The sequence below is a fragment of the Sitophilus oryzae genome, unplaced genomic scaffold (genome assembly GCF_002938485.1).
Source record: "Sitophilus oryzae breed Bouriz unplaced genomic scaffold, Soryzae_2.0 scaffold_1442_pilon_pilon, whole genome shotgun sequence".
Classification (NCBI taxonomy): domain Eukaryota; kingdom Metazoa; phylum Arthropoda; class Insecta; order Coleoptera; family Curculionidae; genus Sitophilus; species Sitophilus oryzae.
Window position 1 is genome coordinate 5,104,577 of NW_022146107.1, and position 16,483 is coordinate 5,121,059.

At 33.1% G+C, this 16,483-nt stretch overlaps 1 protein-coding gene across 2 annotated transcripts in view; it reads left to right on the forward strand.

The window, feature by feature from the left end:
- Window positions 1-16,483, forward strand: part of LOC115877115 (myelin regulatory factor) — a 58,668-nt gene that overhangs the window by 40,854 nt on the left and 1,331 nt on the right. For both annotated transcript variants that reach the window (XM_030893221.1, XM_030893220.1), the window contains exons 11-20: window positions 2,697-2,759; window positions 2,825-3,012; window positions 3,949-4,120; window positions 4,177-4,324; window positions 6,358-6,508; window positions 10,793-10,983; window positions 11,430-11,536; window positions 14,404-14,593; window positions 14,762-14,918; window positions 16,258-16,417. In XM_030893221.1, coding sequence (XP_030749081.1) covers window positions 2,697-2,759; window positions 2,825-3,012; window positions 3,949-4,120; window positions 4,177-4,324; window positions 6,358-6,508; window positions 10,793-10,983; window positions 11,430-11,536; window positions 14,404-14,593; window positions 14,762-14,918; window positions 16,258-16,417 — 1,527 coding nt within the window. The remainder of the gene's footprint in view (window positions 1-2,696; window positions 2,760-2,824; window positions 3,013-3,948; window positions 4,121-4,176; window positions 4,325-6,357; window positions 6,509-10,792; window positions 10,984-11,429; window positions 11,537-14,403; window positions 14,594-14,761; window positions 14,919-16,257; window positions 16,418-16,483) is intronic.

Genomic DNA, 16,483 nt, shown 5'->3' on the forward strand with positions numbered 1-16,483 from the left:
TTTATTCGATAGAAAATGGCACTTTGAATAGAGTGACATATCATATGTCACCTTTTGACATGTTCGCATATGGTTTAATTGAAATTTGTAACACGCGGTTCATAACGACAATTTGACTCAAAATACCAAGTGTGTGGTATCATATATTCATAAAAAAATGCGATTAAAAATACGACTTGTACATCTTTTAACCGGCCTAGACAAGACACGAAAAATATTAGATCATCAAAACTATTTTTCCAAGGCTCCTTGATTAAAACTTAGTGTTTTTAACACCGCCATGACACCCTGGATTGAAATTTAAAACACTAGCACCCTCGGTATTTTTTTACTTTATTTGATAGAAATAACACTCTGAGAATAAATGACATATCATATACCAACTTTTGACATTTTCGCATATTTGAAATTGTAACCTGCGGTTCATAACGACAATTTGACTCGAAATCCCAAGTGTGTACTATCAAATTATTCGTAAAAAATGCTTTTTCCAAATATGACATTGAGCCACACTCGTTCCATTTGAAAAAATTGAGATATGATTAAAAATACGATTTGGTCATCTTTTAACCGGCCAGGACAAAACACTAAAAACATTAGACAATCAAATCTATTTTTCCACGGCTCCTTTATTAAAAATTAGTGTTTTTAACACATCCATGGCACTATAGATCTAGATTGAAATTTAAAATACAATTTGTTTTTTTAGCGAATATGTCAAGAGTTGACATATGATATGTCATTCGATTCAGAGTGTCATTTTCTATCGAATAAAGTAAAAAATACCGAGGGTGCCATTTAAAAATCAAAAGTTGTAGTCATTTCCGGCTAAACAGGAAGTGACCGAAAACAATTGAATACGTCAATCAATCCTAATTTATGTCATATACTATCATACCGAATCTCGTCTTCTTAACTTGAAAAATATAAAAGTTATAGAGGTGAGCCACTTTTGAGACGCTCCCGGTATAGTCACTTACTACTGAAAAGTTATTTCATTATTTCCCTCGATTTTTGATCAAGATCTACCGCACCTTACACAACCAACTATTTTACAGTCTTTTTCGATAAATCACAATAGTGTTACTGTTAATTTAAGTTCTGCCACACAAAAAATGTTCTTCTAGATTTACTGCTTTAAAACAACTATCACTAGTAGAATAAATAATAAATAACATAAATTAAGCTCAGTAAAGACTGTCAAATCCACAAAATTTCAAATCAAAATCAAATGTGTCAAATGAATGATGTTGAGAACAGAAATGTCAAAGATCCCCACCCTAGGCACTAGGCACCCACATCCGTCATGAATACACGGATAGCATTAAGGTTGATTCTCACTATACCTTCCCTATCAGCTACCTTCCTTTTCCCTTCCGTTTACATAAAATATTATATCATGTAAATGAATAGGACAATGCACAATATCCGTTCTGTTTCCCTTCTGTTCCATATCCTTCCATACATTTTGTATCGGAAACAGCGTTGTCAAGTTCTTACATTTGTACCAGCTCTGCTAACATTTTACTGATATTCTTTCACCTTTTAATTAAATCTATTACCTTTTTCCAAAGATACATATTTTTAAAATAAAACTTTCGTAATGATATAAATTGTACAATAAAAAGTATGGAACTGATATGGAAAGGAATCTTACGTATAGCGTCAATACAATAAAAAATACGGAACGGATATAGAATGGAAACGGAAGGTATAGTGAGAATCAACCTTTATACCCCTTCTTTAATCTTTTTATTCAAAGGTTCCAACATGGCACAGAACCGTTCTTGATAGGGTTACGCTCATGCGCAGTAAAGGAAAAAAAAATAGTATCTTTTGTAATATCTTTGATTTTTTGTAGTTAGTGGTTGGTCTACATGCTCACACATCAAATGGAAACTTCCCTATTGTCAGTCATGCTAGTCAAAAAATTATTGTTAGGGTAAGAATAAAAATATTTCTATAGAATGTTCAGCCATCATTCAACGTCACGTCATATATTGTCGAACTCTCTCAATCACTTGTCAACCAGATCAAAGAGATTGGTGATTTCGTAAATTATATAATAGAGGTATTGAAATTTAGAAAACGTCAACATTTGACGTTTCCAGTATTTTACCAAACCGTTCCGTATCAAACCGATGTTTTTCAGGAACCGCTCTTTACCGTAGTTTACCGGTCTGGTTTGCCTGGTTTTGCAACGGAATATAGCCTTAACCAAAATGAACAAGAGTTTATTGCTAAACTTATAAATTATTTTTCTCGAGAAAGAGACGCTGGTAGAACACTTTTGCCCGTGGACGCCGTATATGAAATAAGTACAATGCAAAGGTGTAATATTCCTGCGTAAAATAAAAATTGATTTGGTTTTTAAGTAATATAGCGAGTTTCTGATTCTTTAGAAATCGGAATTTTAACAGTTCAAAGGATTGGAATTAAAGGGATCGTAACTGAAGATTTCAAGAAAAAATGAATAAATGCCGAAAAAAAACGGAACTCGCTCAGTCAATAATATAGGAACGTACCTATAAAAGTTTCTAAACAGTATGAACCAAAGGTATGAACTGATCTCAGTCCTCAGACACACCCTAAAACTCATATTTGGCAAATAATGATGACGTAACGATGAACGATGGCTGAACAGTCCGACATTTTTATACATTTTCTAAAACTTTTTTGTCTTTAAATTTTTTAAGGCTTCGAATCCTGGACAGTTTGAAAGTGATGTGGAGCTATGTTGGCAAAAAGGTCAAACTCAAGTAAGAACTAAGAGAAATAAAGTATTTTTACTGTGTTTCATAACAAAAATTGTGTTAAATTCTAGGATTCAGTATTTCACAATGGCAAAGTTGGAATAAACACAGACAGACCCGATGAATCTTTGGTAGTACATGGAAATATTAAAATAACTGGACACATTATTCAACCTTCCGATATAAGAGCCAAGAAAAATATTGTGGAGCTTAATACAGCAAAACAATTAAAAAATATTCAGATGCTCAGAGTAGTCAGGTAATTTTTCACATACCGTGCTGGCAACTGTTACTTTTGGGTCGGTATTTACATGTGTGGAAGTAAATCGCATAGGGATCTTATTAAGTCGGAGTGAGAGAAATGCAACGGTGTGCTGTTGCGGCGTTGCCACATCTCTCCGGTATGCCTTTCTCTATCAAGTAAGGTAAAATCACGATCGTAAACTGCTTATTTTTAAAAGACTTTCATTTTCGAAAGGATAACTAGATAAAACCATTATATATGTTTCTGAGCATCTGAAATAGAATTATAAGTTCGTTAGGGTATCCATTTTGTATAACGAAAAAACGTTAGTAATCGCGATAATTTAAAAACTTATCTTTTTAACACATAACACGCGATAAATCAAGAACTACTTTAGATATTGAAACGAAGAAAATATAGCAGAAATAATATTAAAAAAGTTTTTGAAAAAAACTGCAATCGATTTTTCTAAGGGATTTCGAGATATCGATTTTTGAATACAGAGTTCTAATAGCGCGACCACTGTCGAACACCAACTCAATTCCACTTATTTTTACCAAAAGTACAAGAGTTTCCAACTTGCACTTAAAAATTCACAAGCTATAGGGAAAATACGACTCATTAATTAATGAACAAGTGAAGTATCATGAGTTGAACTAAATCGTGAAGCTGAACGCATGATGTACACACTTTCCTAGAATTTTAAGTACTGATTGGGTCGACCGGTTGACCGCGACGAATCTGCTATATCCCCTTCCACGTCTCTTAGCAATGTGCACAGTTTCTCGCTTTATTTCATACGTTTGGCAACGTTTTTACTGTTCTCTCTTTGTTCAGTACATTATAAACGTATTGTACTCTTCTTACATGCAGAAATCTCGACCCAAGACTAACCTTTGCCAGCCCTTAGTATAAATAGACATCGTGTATGTTTTAACTCTGTTCTTTTAGCTATGAATATGAACCTACTCTGGCATCTCAACTCAGAAGGGATAAAGAATTCTCAGATACAGGAGTCATTGCTCAAGAAGTCGCTCAAGTTTTGCCAGAGGCTGTTAAACCTGCCGGCAATATAGTTCTAGAAAACGGAAAGTCTATAGATAATTTTTTGGTGGTCAATAAGGTAAAATAGGGCTCAATCAAATCTGAGACTCCTTGTATACTATAATATTTTTTTAGGAGCGGATTTTTATGGAAAATATAGGAGCGGTAAAAGAGTTATGTAAGGTTACTGACAATCTGGAAACCCGTATAGGGCAACTGGAAAGGATAAATAGACGATTAAACAAATTAAAGCGTGGCGATAGCCTTAAGTCTGACAGCACAGGTATGTCTAAAAATATAAAATCCATACAGGGTGTCCCAGAAATAAGTGCGAGTATTTAAACTGGTAGTATAGTTCCACCCCAAAAACATGTCCTTGAGTTTTTTTGCGCAAAAAATGTTAAAAAGTTTTATTTTTTTTTTGACATTTGTTGGCACAAATTGACACATTTATTTATTTATTTATTGACATTGTCTTGTCTTGTCGTTATATTACGAGTTTTTGGTTTAAATGAATTGTGTTGTGATACATAAGTTTAAAAATGTTTACTAGCAGACCTTGCAGTCGAACCTTGTTCTTTTTAGAACTTTTTTTAGTGCGAAGTGTACAGGATAGCTTCATAGCCGTTGCAAAAAACTCATCGCAACCTTCTTAGAATAATTTGATCGGGAAATCGGTAGTAATGGGCCTTTATGTCCCTTAAGTGCTGTTATCGAGTTTTGTTGATCTAAATAATAACTGTTTATACATTTATAATAATTAATTTATTTTTGTTTACTAAAATATTTTGATTAAAAGAAAATATGTGAAAGTGTGCAACGCTGTACCGGTCAAGCTTAATCACGTGACTAAAAGTTTATTTGGTATGATCTATATGTTTCTCTATATGTATATGTATCTAAAAAAAATTTTGATGAAAATTTTGTATTTTTCGAAAAAAAAATTCAGTTAAAAAACATAGTATCTTGATAATAGGCTACATAGATATACAGGGTGTTTCAAAACAAATGCGAAAAACTTCAGGGGGTGATTCCTTGTTCAAAATAAAGGGTAGTTTGCTTTATAAACGTTGGGTTAAAAGTCAACCATTAGGGAGATATCGCGGTACAAAGATGGCGGAAAAATAATGTTTTTATTTTTTATCTTGAAAACGAAAAGAGATACCTAATGAAATTTTATGGAAGCATTACTGTTATGAAAACACACTTCCTGGTAATTTTTTCATTTTTTTAAAATGAGTGGAAGGGATTGAAGTAAACTGCCCCTATCATTCTTGTTAACGAAATTTAAAGAAAAATCTTCTCAAACACATGCAAAAAAATTAATTTGGATAGTTTAGTTTGTTTAGAAACTTTTTTATCTCTTGTATTTTTTTGATGAAACTCACCGATTTGAAATTAAAAAATAAAATGTAAAGCATTACATGTCAGGACAAAAAACATTTTTAGATTAAGGATCTAGGGATAATAACGATAATAATAATCATCTAGATAATAACTTATTGCAGTAGAGTAATGTCAAATAAAATAATATTAGGAACATCCTAAAAAGTAACAGCGGCCGACAAGATTTTTTCCTAAAAAAATTACAGCAGCTCACTAGATTCTTGATCAGAAAATGTTTTTTGTCCTGACATGTAATGCTTTACATTTTATTTTTTAATTTCAAATCGGTGAGTTTTATCAAAAAAATACAGGAGATAAAAAAGTTTCTAAACAAACTAAACTATCCAAATTATTTTTCTTGCATGTGTTTGATAAGATTTTTCTTTAAATTTCGTTAATAAGAATGATAGGGGTAGTTTATTTCAACCCCTTCCACTCATTTTAAAAAAGTGAAAAAATTACCAGAAAGTGTGTTTTCATAACAGTAATGCTTCCATAAAATTTCATTAGTCTATCTCTTTCCGTAAAACATTATTTTTCCGCTATCTTTGTACCGCGATATCTCCCTAATGGTTGACTTTTGACCCAACGTTTATGAAGCAAACTACCCTTTATTTTGAACAAGGGATCACCCCCTGAAGTTTTTCGCATTTGTTTTGAAACACCCTGTATATTAGATTATCTTTAGAAAAACGAAAATGTAGAAGAAATCTAGTGGTTCCCAAAATTTTGAGCAAATATTATTATAAATTTTCAAAGTGAAATAACTTGGTTATTTTGGACTTATTTGAAAAACGGTAAAGAGAAAATATGTTTCTTCTATGAAATCTACCAGTCCTAAAAATATGTGCACTTATTTAACACTCATCCTGTATAATAACACTTATATATATGTTATTATTAAATGTTTGTTTGTTTATTTGTGTGCAGTAAATAGTTCAAAGCTTTCTCATTACTCTGGGCACTGTAAATGTTCAAGAAAGCATATATGTAAGGCTTGTGAACGTCAAGAGGACGAGTTTTGTTCAAACAAATTCATACAAATTGTTATTGTAGTTCTAGTGTTGATCATGGCTTTTTGGTAAGTTGTTTCTGTTTTCAAATATGCAGAATCTCGAAATTAGTGGAAGGAATTAGTGAACTCAATTATACTTTATGCTTAAGAGTCCATTTCGGTATGTAACGTTTTATGTAAAACTGGCTAGGTATTTTTACACAAATGAAGAAGGAAATTAAAGATAAAGAATTATACTATATCCGTATTGTAGCAAATTTTTAGACGTCTTTATTTTTAAGATTTTAATGGTCAAACATCAACAAAATATTCCTTATGTTTGGACTCAATTTTCTCGAAAATAAAGACATAATTTAAAATTCCGTTACAATACGGAAATAGATTGAAGTTTTGTGATTACAGTGATACATAATTTATATGGTTTTGTAACAAATTGCTCGCTATTTTATGGCAAATGCTGAAGCTCTGCAAACCTTAATCAAGCCTTAATCAATGCATTTGTGTTTTGAATTTTTTGGTGTGGCTTAATACGACAGGATCAGGCTAAGCCTTAGGCAGATTTCTGAAATATAATATATATTTCCTTCGGCCACACACCCGCTTTACCCGACCCCTGAGAGCGACCCGAACAGTACAGCGTAATAGAGCTTAAGAGTTAAATCATTCTCAATGTTAAGAATATCTAATTAAAATTAATAGAATATACTAGCAGCAGCTTGCGGTAGTCAATTGTATCCATATACACTCAGAGAAGACTTCAATGGAAAACTTTTTCGTCATGTTTAAAATGTTATATTTTTTTATTTTTAGCCCTATTTCCTTGAGTTTTTAACAAACTGTATATAAATATAAATAAACAAAAGATGTTATCGTGGATCGTGGGGACTATAATAAAAAAGAAGAATGAAATTATTGATTAAACCCTATAACCCACAAAATTCTAAAAGTTACTGGTTTGTGGAAGTATGCTTTGGAATTAAATAAGACAATAGAAAATTTCATTAATGACTTATATTTAATTAACAATTATAGACAATCAATGTAATTGGCTGTGACAGTCTCGATTATATGAGATTAGATATGCAACTGGAATACTTAAGTGTTTCTGCTTCGGTTGGTTGGGAGAAAGGCCTCACCCTCTTCGCTGCACTCGTCCGCTGGTGGGTAGCGTGATTGTCCGGCTAACGTTGGAGAGCTTGTGAGACTCTACCAGTCTCAGTGCGTGAGCTACTTATGGGGAGGGTCAATTCTCGTATCTTCCTAGAAGATAACAAACAGCAGTATTCTACTCAACACAATTGATAAGTACCCAGTTTTGTGGTGGTGTTCTAAATTACGTTACAATTGAACTGTCTGTTGGTTGCCAATGAAGGTACAATAAAAATAACTTATGATTAAACAACATATTAGTGATTCAAATAAACAATAATCACTATCTAAATCCAACTACTAATTATTATAATAAAAATTATAATTAAAATTTAAAAAAGAAAATAGGCAATGACAGTTTAAATTAAGTTATAATTGAAAAGATTGTCCAAATTATTTAAAGAATATAAAGAATATAAATATAAAATTATAAAAAAATATAAAAGAAAAATATTTTGCTCTCTCTCTCTAGAAAATTCCAGACTACCACAATCACTTCGGTACGACTTGAAAAAAAAATACATATTGTTACAGTAAATTATTTGATTTAATTTGTAGACACGTGTAAAAAGAATAAAAAAAATATGTAAGATTAAAAAAACTAGAAATAAAGAAAAATTTAAATTAGAACAGAAGTTAATACGATAAAATTTCCTACATACCTTCAAAAAGTGTGTGTAACAATTGCATCTTAATTATTTAACACTAAACAAAATATTAATAATAAACCTTCGTTTTCATTAAAAATAAACAAATTATTATCGGTAACCCATAGGCAACCAGAAAATATATAAAATATTTAAACAATTTAAACTAACAACCATCGCTAGTGATGTGTACCACTATCGAGGTTGCGCAAAAAATCGATAATATATAAAAAAACGGATAAACGATATAAAAAAAAAATGTAACGAAAATATTTTCGTTAGAACCCACACAGTAAGATTAACCGTGAAGCATGGCTAAAATACGACTATCCATAGACACTTAAGGATGATTCACGCTATACCCTGACGGGTCCGAGCCGTGCGTCGGTGAAGACACGACCAAACATTGTCAAGTGTTATTTACACATATACATTCATGCTAGGCCGAGCACGATCCGAGCTTCACCGGAACTCGTCCGTGCCCCGTCACAGAAATGTCGGTGTACATTTTTTTCTCGGATCCGCTTCGTTCCCGCCACGTTGCGGAAAGCATATATGTACTTTTCCTGGTGCCCCGACTGCAATCTGCAGTCATGGTATAAACAAAGTACACTTTTTATCATGTCTGTAGTAGGTAGTGAATCTTACAGCAGTATTTAATGACGGGGAATGCATAAAACTGGACAATGAAAGGATGTAATGAAAAAGATAGGTCCTTCATCTTCCCCTTTGAGCAGGTGTTGTTCTTTCTTCATTAACTATAATTGGTACCAATTCCACTTGCGAGAACTTTGGCATTGTTCGTATTAAATCTTCGTGTGTCTATGGGGCTGTGTTTTATAATATACTCAGAAGTAATACGAGCCCCGTTATCAACTCGGTGTTGCATAAACAGAAGGCCCGGACGTGGCTCGGTGTCTACTTCGCGGAACGTGCCCGGCTTGGGTACGGTCCGGTGTACCGTGAATCATCCTTTAGTGTTTCTGCCTTCCGGCTTCATCAATACGGGAGGAATCAGCAACGATGAACTAGCGAACCTAAAAAAAAGAAAGGGAAGCAAACGAGGCACCATTTGCAACCTGGTTAAGCAGTAGCTCACAATTTGCAAGCGTTACTACCAAAAAACCGCTGCGGAGGTACTCCAACATACCACGCCGCCAGCACCTTGGCCCCGGAGAATATTTGATATATTTATATACAGTAGGTAAAAAAATTCATAAAAATAGGGCTAAAAGCAAAAAAATATTACACTTTAAAACTTGACGAAAAAAAATTCCGTTGCGTTTTTTTTGCATCTAATTCTACACTCAGAGCCTAATAATAACACAAGTATACACGGTTTTGGACCTGAGCAACTAAAAGCAATTTCTAAGATAATTTTTGGAGCTGAATCCAAACCAGCAGTCCATTTTTTAAGATTGGTCTAGTTTTCGAAATATTCAATAAATTCATTATTTTACTATTTTTAACCGTTAACGGTTATTTATTGAATTAAATAATATAAATCAGAAATGAGCAGAGGTTGAACTGAGTCTTTTATACTGCTTGGGATCTGTTTCACGGATTAGGGCCCAACAATAATCGCTCATCATGCCTTCGTCCCAAAATCCTTGGTATCGCCTTTCGATTTTCGCTATATCTTGGTGTAGCCGCTCTCCTTGCTCGTCGCTCGTGTCGCCCAAGTTTTGTGGAAAAAAATCAAGATGTGAATGCAGAAAATGTATTTTGAGAGACATTCGAGCTCCAATCTTGTGGTAATTTTGCAACAAATTGTCGATTACTTGCTTGTATTCCAGTGATTTATGATTACCGAGAAAGGTGTGAACACTTTGAAACGATGCCCATGCTGCTGCCTCATCAAGCGTTAAACATTTTGTAAACGTTGCGTCAGCCATTAGTTTTCGAATATCAGGTCCGACAAATATTCCTTCTTTGATTTTTGCGTATGACAGTTTTGGAAACAACTTGGTTAAGTACTGGAAAGCTGGTCCTTCGCGATTGAGCGCTTTTACAAAGTTCTTAATAAGGCCAAATTTAATGTGAAGAGGTGGCAGTAAAACGACCGTGCGTCAACTACCCGGGCCGTTATAAGAGCGCAGTGCTACTGCCGTGTGCGAACTCGAAAACTAGAGCCAATCTTGACAAACGGATTGAAGATCTGAGTTCAGGGCATCAAATAACGTTAAGAATCGTTCTCATCTGCTCGGGTCCAAAAGTTGACCCGAATTTGTAAACTTGTGTAATTAGCTTATAAAAAAAATGGTCCGTACTTCTTCCTCTTGACCGATAATATTCAAAGGCCAAAATGACATTGCTCGTAAATTTTGAAGTATTACTGGAAAAATTTAAAAGTTTGTTAACTTTTTCTACTAATTGAAAATTACGACCACTAATTCTGACGTCCTGAATCCTTACATTGAAATTAGAGGAACATACATTTACCTTTAATTTAAACCACTAATTAATTCAACTAATTTTGAGGTTCTTAATGAAGCTTACGTGTTAATTTTACAGTAAAATTAATATATTGTGACATATTTTTTTAAAATTTTAGCTTAGCAGCAATTACAACGTTGTATTTCTTAGACGCCAAACAACAAAGACCTCCGTACGGTAATGTAAACGATTTCAAATCTAAAACAGTATCTACGACTACTAAATCGACTTTAGAGTATAAATCTTCTATTAGTCCTCGGTTAATCACTAGTTCGTATCAGAAGAATAGTATTCTTGCTGGAGATAATGGTATGCTATACTTTTATATCGTATGATGGAAAAAAAACGGCGTCAGAGACGGCTGCGGATTGACAATCGGTGATAATTTTGACGAGGTCATGCCCTAGACTTCATTACTTGGCCCGTACTCTTCTTTGTTTTTAGTGGCACTTACTGCCTGGTTGTATTTTATTTTTATATTGAGGAAAATTGATTTTTAAATGGTTTCTTTAAATTCCAGAAAAATATTTTTTGGAAATAGATTTGTATGTCTGGAAACGTTCTATCTTTTTTTAATTCTTCTATAAATAGTGTTAATTTTTGTCATATTTTATGTAACTAAAAATTTACTAGAGATTGGCCTCGCCAAAATTATCATCAAATGTTATTAGCCAGCCGTCTTTGACGCCGTTTTTTTTTTCGATACTATACATACGGTACTATTTTATCGTTGTTACTGATTTTTATTTTTTCAGAAATGTCGGATAATACTCAATTTAATCCTATGAAATCTCAACTTTACTCTATAGGAAAATCTAGTGAATGTAATGCTGTTGACCAGCATTTGGAGAATTTATGTCCGGTAATTTTATTTTTAATATTTTAATTTTTTTTTATTAGTGTTTTTTCTTGTTTTTTTTTGTTTTGCCTATACCGGGTGTCCCAATATTCCGTGGACATAGAACTACTACGTATTTTTAAAATTAAAATAAGTTCATTGGACACAAATTACCTCTATATAAAAGTGCTTCATTTGTCCGCTAGAGGGCATCAAACTTAAAATATGAGCACATTTTTTCAGATATTTTAAGAACCGTTATTCCGATTTGAATGAGATTTTGGGTGTCTGTGTTTTGCTAAGTGCTTTAACATTTGACTTTTACAAAAATCAAGAAAAAGTATTGTATCGTATTGACTAACTGTGGCCGCGAGGGCTTATTGTGGCTCAGTTTCTACAAGCTCTTTAATATACAAAGAGCGTTAAAGTTCACCCTCAAGACCCAGCCTTTTAACATAGGCCGTTATGTCCGAGGGTGATATGTGTCCTAGGTCTGATAGGTCTAGCATGGGTTTGCCAAATATTGAGTAGTTTCTTACAATGAAGAATCGTCATAGACGTGCTTTTCGTTGCCTCAAGTGCTTTCGGCGCGGATTGACTATCCGAAAATATGCATATTGTTTTCCCGGTGAATTGTTGTTCTACCAGCAGTTGCACACAGGTTTCAATAACATATAGCTCAGCTTGGAAAATTGTGGTATATTTTCCAAGACTGTGGTAGATCTCAGTCTTTGGACTGCTGCTGTAAATTCCTGCGCCAGATCCTTTTTCGTTTTTGGATCCGTCCGTGTACTAACACATTTCCGCATGTAATAATCCGTTTTTCGGCTTATTCCATTCGTCCCTATTCGGAAAGTACAGGAAGAGTAAAAACTACCCCTTTCCCGACATACATTTTAGTATAAATATTTTCCAACTTCACCGACGACAGATTTTCTTTTTGTAAAATGGTCCCTCTAGTATTTACTAGATTTTTCGTCGCTTGTAAAAAAACGCCACATCGCAGTTTTTGATAAAATTTTTTTAGAGAATTTAGTTTTCCAAAGCAGACCTACAAAATATACTGGGAGTTTCAATATTCCGTGGACATAGAACAACTACGTATTTTTTGAATCAAAATAAGTTAATTACACATAATTTATCTTTATACAAAAGTGCTTGGTTTTTCCGTTAGAGGGCATCTATCAAAAATAAATAAAGTTTTTTATGAAACTTCTTGTCAAATATGATTTGCGATATTAACATTAAACTCCATATTTTCGTCAACTAGATTATTAGAGCAAAATAAAACACTAAATCACCACAATACACCAAAACACTTTTACTTTCACACTGGACGCGCGTTTCGCTAACCATGTTAGCATCATCAGCAGATGATTATAAACTAAAATACAATCTACAATTGGAGCGTTTATATACTCGCTCAGTGGGCACAGAGTGGGCGTGGCAAGATCTAGCCAACCGAGTCAGAACCCACCGAGGGTAACAGTTAGATTTCCGCCACTAGAGTAGTAGGAACAAAGAACTTGAAGGAATTGGATCGTTGTCTCTGTTCATACTATCTTTACATTTATTAATCCTGATGGTTTCATATGCATCTAATTGCCTGTAATTTTGAGACTTGTTTAAGTAATTTTAAGTTATTAAGATCTATACAGTGTTCTTTATCAACAATATGTTCGGCAACGCAAGATATATCAGGTCTACCATATCTTATCTGAGCTAAATGTTCTTTAAATCTAGTTAATATTGATCTTCTAGTTTGCCCAACATATTTTTTATTACAATCTTTACAAGAAATTTCATAAATACCTTTGTTTTATCCTTTGGATTACCTAATAATTGTTGTAATTAATTATTAGCGCTATACACAAGTTTATAATTGACATTCTTAAAAATTCCTTTTAGACCACGGGATAACTCTCTATCAAACGGTATTGAAAAATATTTAGACGTATCTTTCTCCACTTGAAAAGTCGAATTTTCAGAAATCATTAACCTATATCTACGTTTTCTAATTAATTTATCAACTAGTGAAGGAGAATATCCATTACACTCAGCTACATTCCTAATGTAATCTCTTTCTATTTCATATCTTTCGTTGGAAAGTGGGAAACTAAGTAATCTATGAACTAAGAAATTTAAACTAGCCATTTTATGTTCAACACTATGATGTGATTCATTAGGAATATATCTGCGTGTGGTGGTATTTTTCCTATAGATATCAAATTCCAGGCAACTATTAGTATTTCTAATAACTAATACATCTAGAAATGGTAATCTGTCGTTGTTCTCAATTTCATGTGTAAATTTAATGGAAGGAAAACGATTATTTAACTTAGAAATACCATGGTAAATCTATGGTGTCTGAATGTGTGTCAAAAACAGCAAAAATATCCACATACCTAAACCATACGCTTGGAAAATACTCAAACTGACTCTTAGCCTCCACTTCCTATTGTAGATTGTATTTTAGTTTATAATCATCTGCTGATGATGCTAACATGGTTAGCGAAACGCGCGTCCAGTGTAAAAGTAAAAGTGTTTTGGTGTATTGTGGTGATTTAGTGTTTTATTTTGCTGTGTAACACCAAAGGTTCCAACCCTTAACTGTAGATTATTAGAGCATAATAGATTTTATACGCCTTTATAGCTTGTTGTGACAAAAAACATTTTTTAGAAGTCAGCTTCGGAAAAAATATCTTTCTTTCTCAAAAAGTATGCGCGGTGGTATGTTAAAGCACTTAGCAAAATATAGACACCTAAAATCTCATTCAAATCGCAATAACGGTTCTTATAATATGTGAAAAAATATGATTATTTTTTTAAAGTTATTATTAGTTTTATGTCCACGGAATTTTGGGACACCCTGTATATTATTTTGTTTTTAGATACATTGCTGCCCTAATCACGTGTCATCGTTTGACAGAACACAGGGTGTTTATACGCAAAAAGAACAGCCAAATTCTCAGACAGAAAATCAAATATCCAATTACCTGGACAGAACAATTCGTACCAAAAGGAGTACAGATGATAACACGTATGATCCGAGTATTCAGTCATCATATAATATACCACAAGGTAATAAATAATAAAATGTGATATACAGGGTATTTTTGACATAAGTGCGTAAGTATCTTAACTTGAAACTAAAAGAATTTCGGACTTTCATCGTCTATTAAAACGTATTTTACCTATTTTTTAACACACGCATTGTCTTAAAATATATTTTTTATACTACATTTGTAGATGAACGTGAATCTTTTGTGATCACAATTCAAGGAAAGAATTTTAATTCAACTTTGACACCCAATTATCGGATTCAAACCAAGGAGCTATTCAATTATTCGTACAAAGTCCCCATTTCAAAGTACATGCCCGACGAATTTTTGAACATTACATTCAGGTAGGTAAAAATGTACAATTCGTTACAAGAGAGATGACGCAACGATTCAAGGTCAATATGTACCTTCAGTAAATCACAACCCTGGATTAGGTAGAAGAAACTTTAAATTTTATAATTTTCATCTATAAATCAGTAGTTATAATAATTTCCGGTGAAACAGGAAGTGAAAGAAACTAGTAGTACTAACTACTATTTGATATTTTTGATTGATAACTATTTGAAGACGTCAACCACAATCCCAATTTATATCACATACTAAATCTTGTTTTTTATCTGAAAAAATAAAAAATGTATAGGGGGTGAGCCGCATTTGAATAACACCCGGTATATTGGCGTGTAAATAATTACGCCTTGTTTTTGCATCCGACTGTTACGTCATCATTTTCGACGCCATTTCGTTTTCACGTATTTCCTGAATTGTTCCGTAAGTTATTCAAGGGATGTGGTTACCTAAAACCTTTGAATAAGAAGACTAAGGAAGGAGCATAATGCTATCCATGTATTCATGCATGGTGGGCGGAAAAGCCACCATAAAAGCTCTCTAGGGTGGGGATCCTTGACAGTTCTGTTTGACGATTCATTTGACACATTTGAATTTGATTTGAAATTTTGTGGATTTGTCAGTCTTTACGGAGCTTATGTTATGTTATTTATTAATTATTCTACTACTGATTGTTGTATAAAGGTAGTAAATCTAGATGGAAATTGTGGCAGAACTTAAATTAACAGTGACACTATATTATTGTGTAACGTGCGGTAGATCTCGGCAAAAATTGAGTGAAATAATGGAACAACTTTTCGCTAGTAAGTGACTATATAATATACATACGTGTAGTAAACCGATCATTTATGATTCACTTAAATTAACTAAATTATATATTTTTCTTGCATTTTAGCTTTTATTTATTACTTGTCAAAGATTAGATGTCAAAGAATTTAGATACGTTAATTTGACTTACCTGCTTCAGTAGCGTATCGGATGTTTGTGTTAATAAATACTTATTATAACTTATCTATTTTTATTAGAATTATATATTTTTATAACAATTTTAATAACTACCAACATTTATTCACAACGTAAAATAAAACAACAAATTATTGAGTCTACCCCACGTCTACCCTACATCATAGTTTTACATTTTTTAAATAAAATTAGAACGACACTGATAAACCGGAATTTAAGTCGGCCATATTTGAGGCCCATCGCGGTGTACCTAAGATTTTTGATATGCTCCTTCCTTAGTCTTCTTTTTCAAATATCTCAAATAAGTAGTATTGATCTTGAATCGTCAGTTTTATTGAAATAAACTGTATGCTCACACTGTTGTTCTGTCACTAGCTTCCACACTCCAGTTGGTATACAGTGTTGTTCGAAAAATTCCAAAGAAATTGAATTTACTAAAAGTCGATACGTATGGAGTGCAAAGTATGAAGTTTATATGGCAGATTGTCGTGAACAGACACTGATATATCGAGTTGTGGGAGGTGCCAATGCTGAGGTGAGTTTTTAGTTTTTTTTTTCAATCATATGTGTATGGCCCCCATTACAGTTTTCTTACTTTACT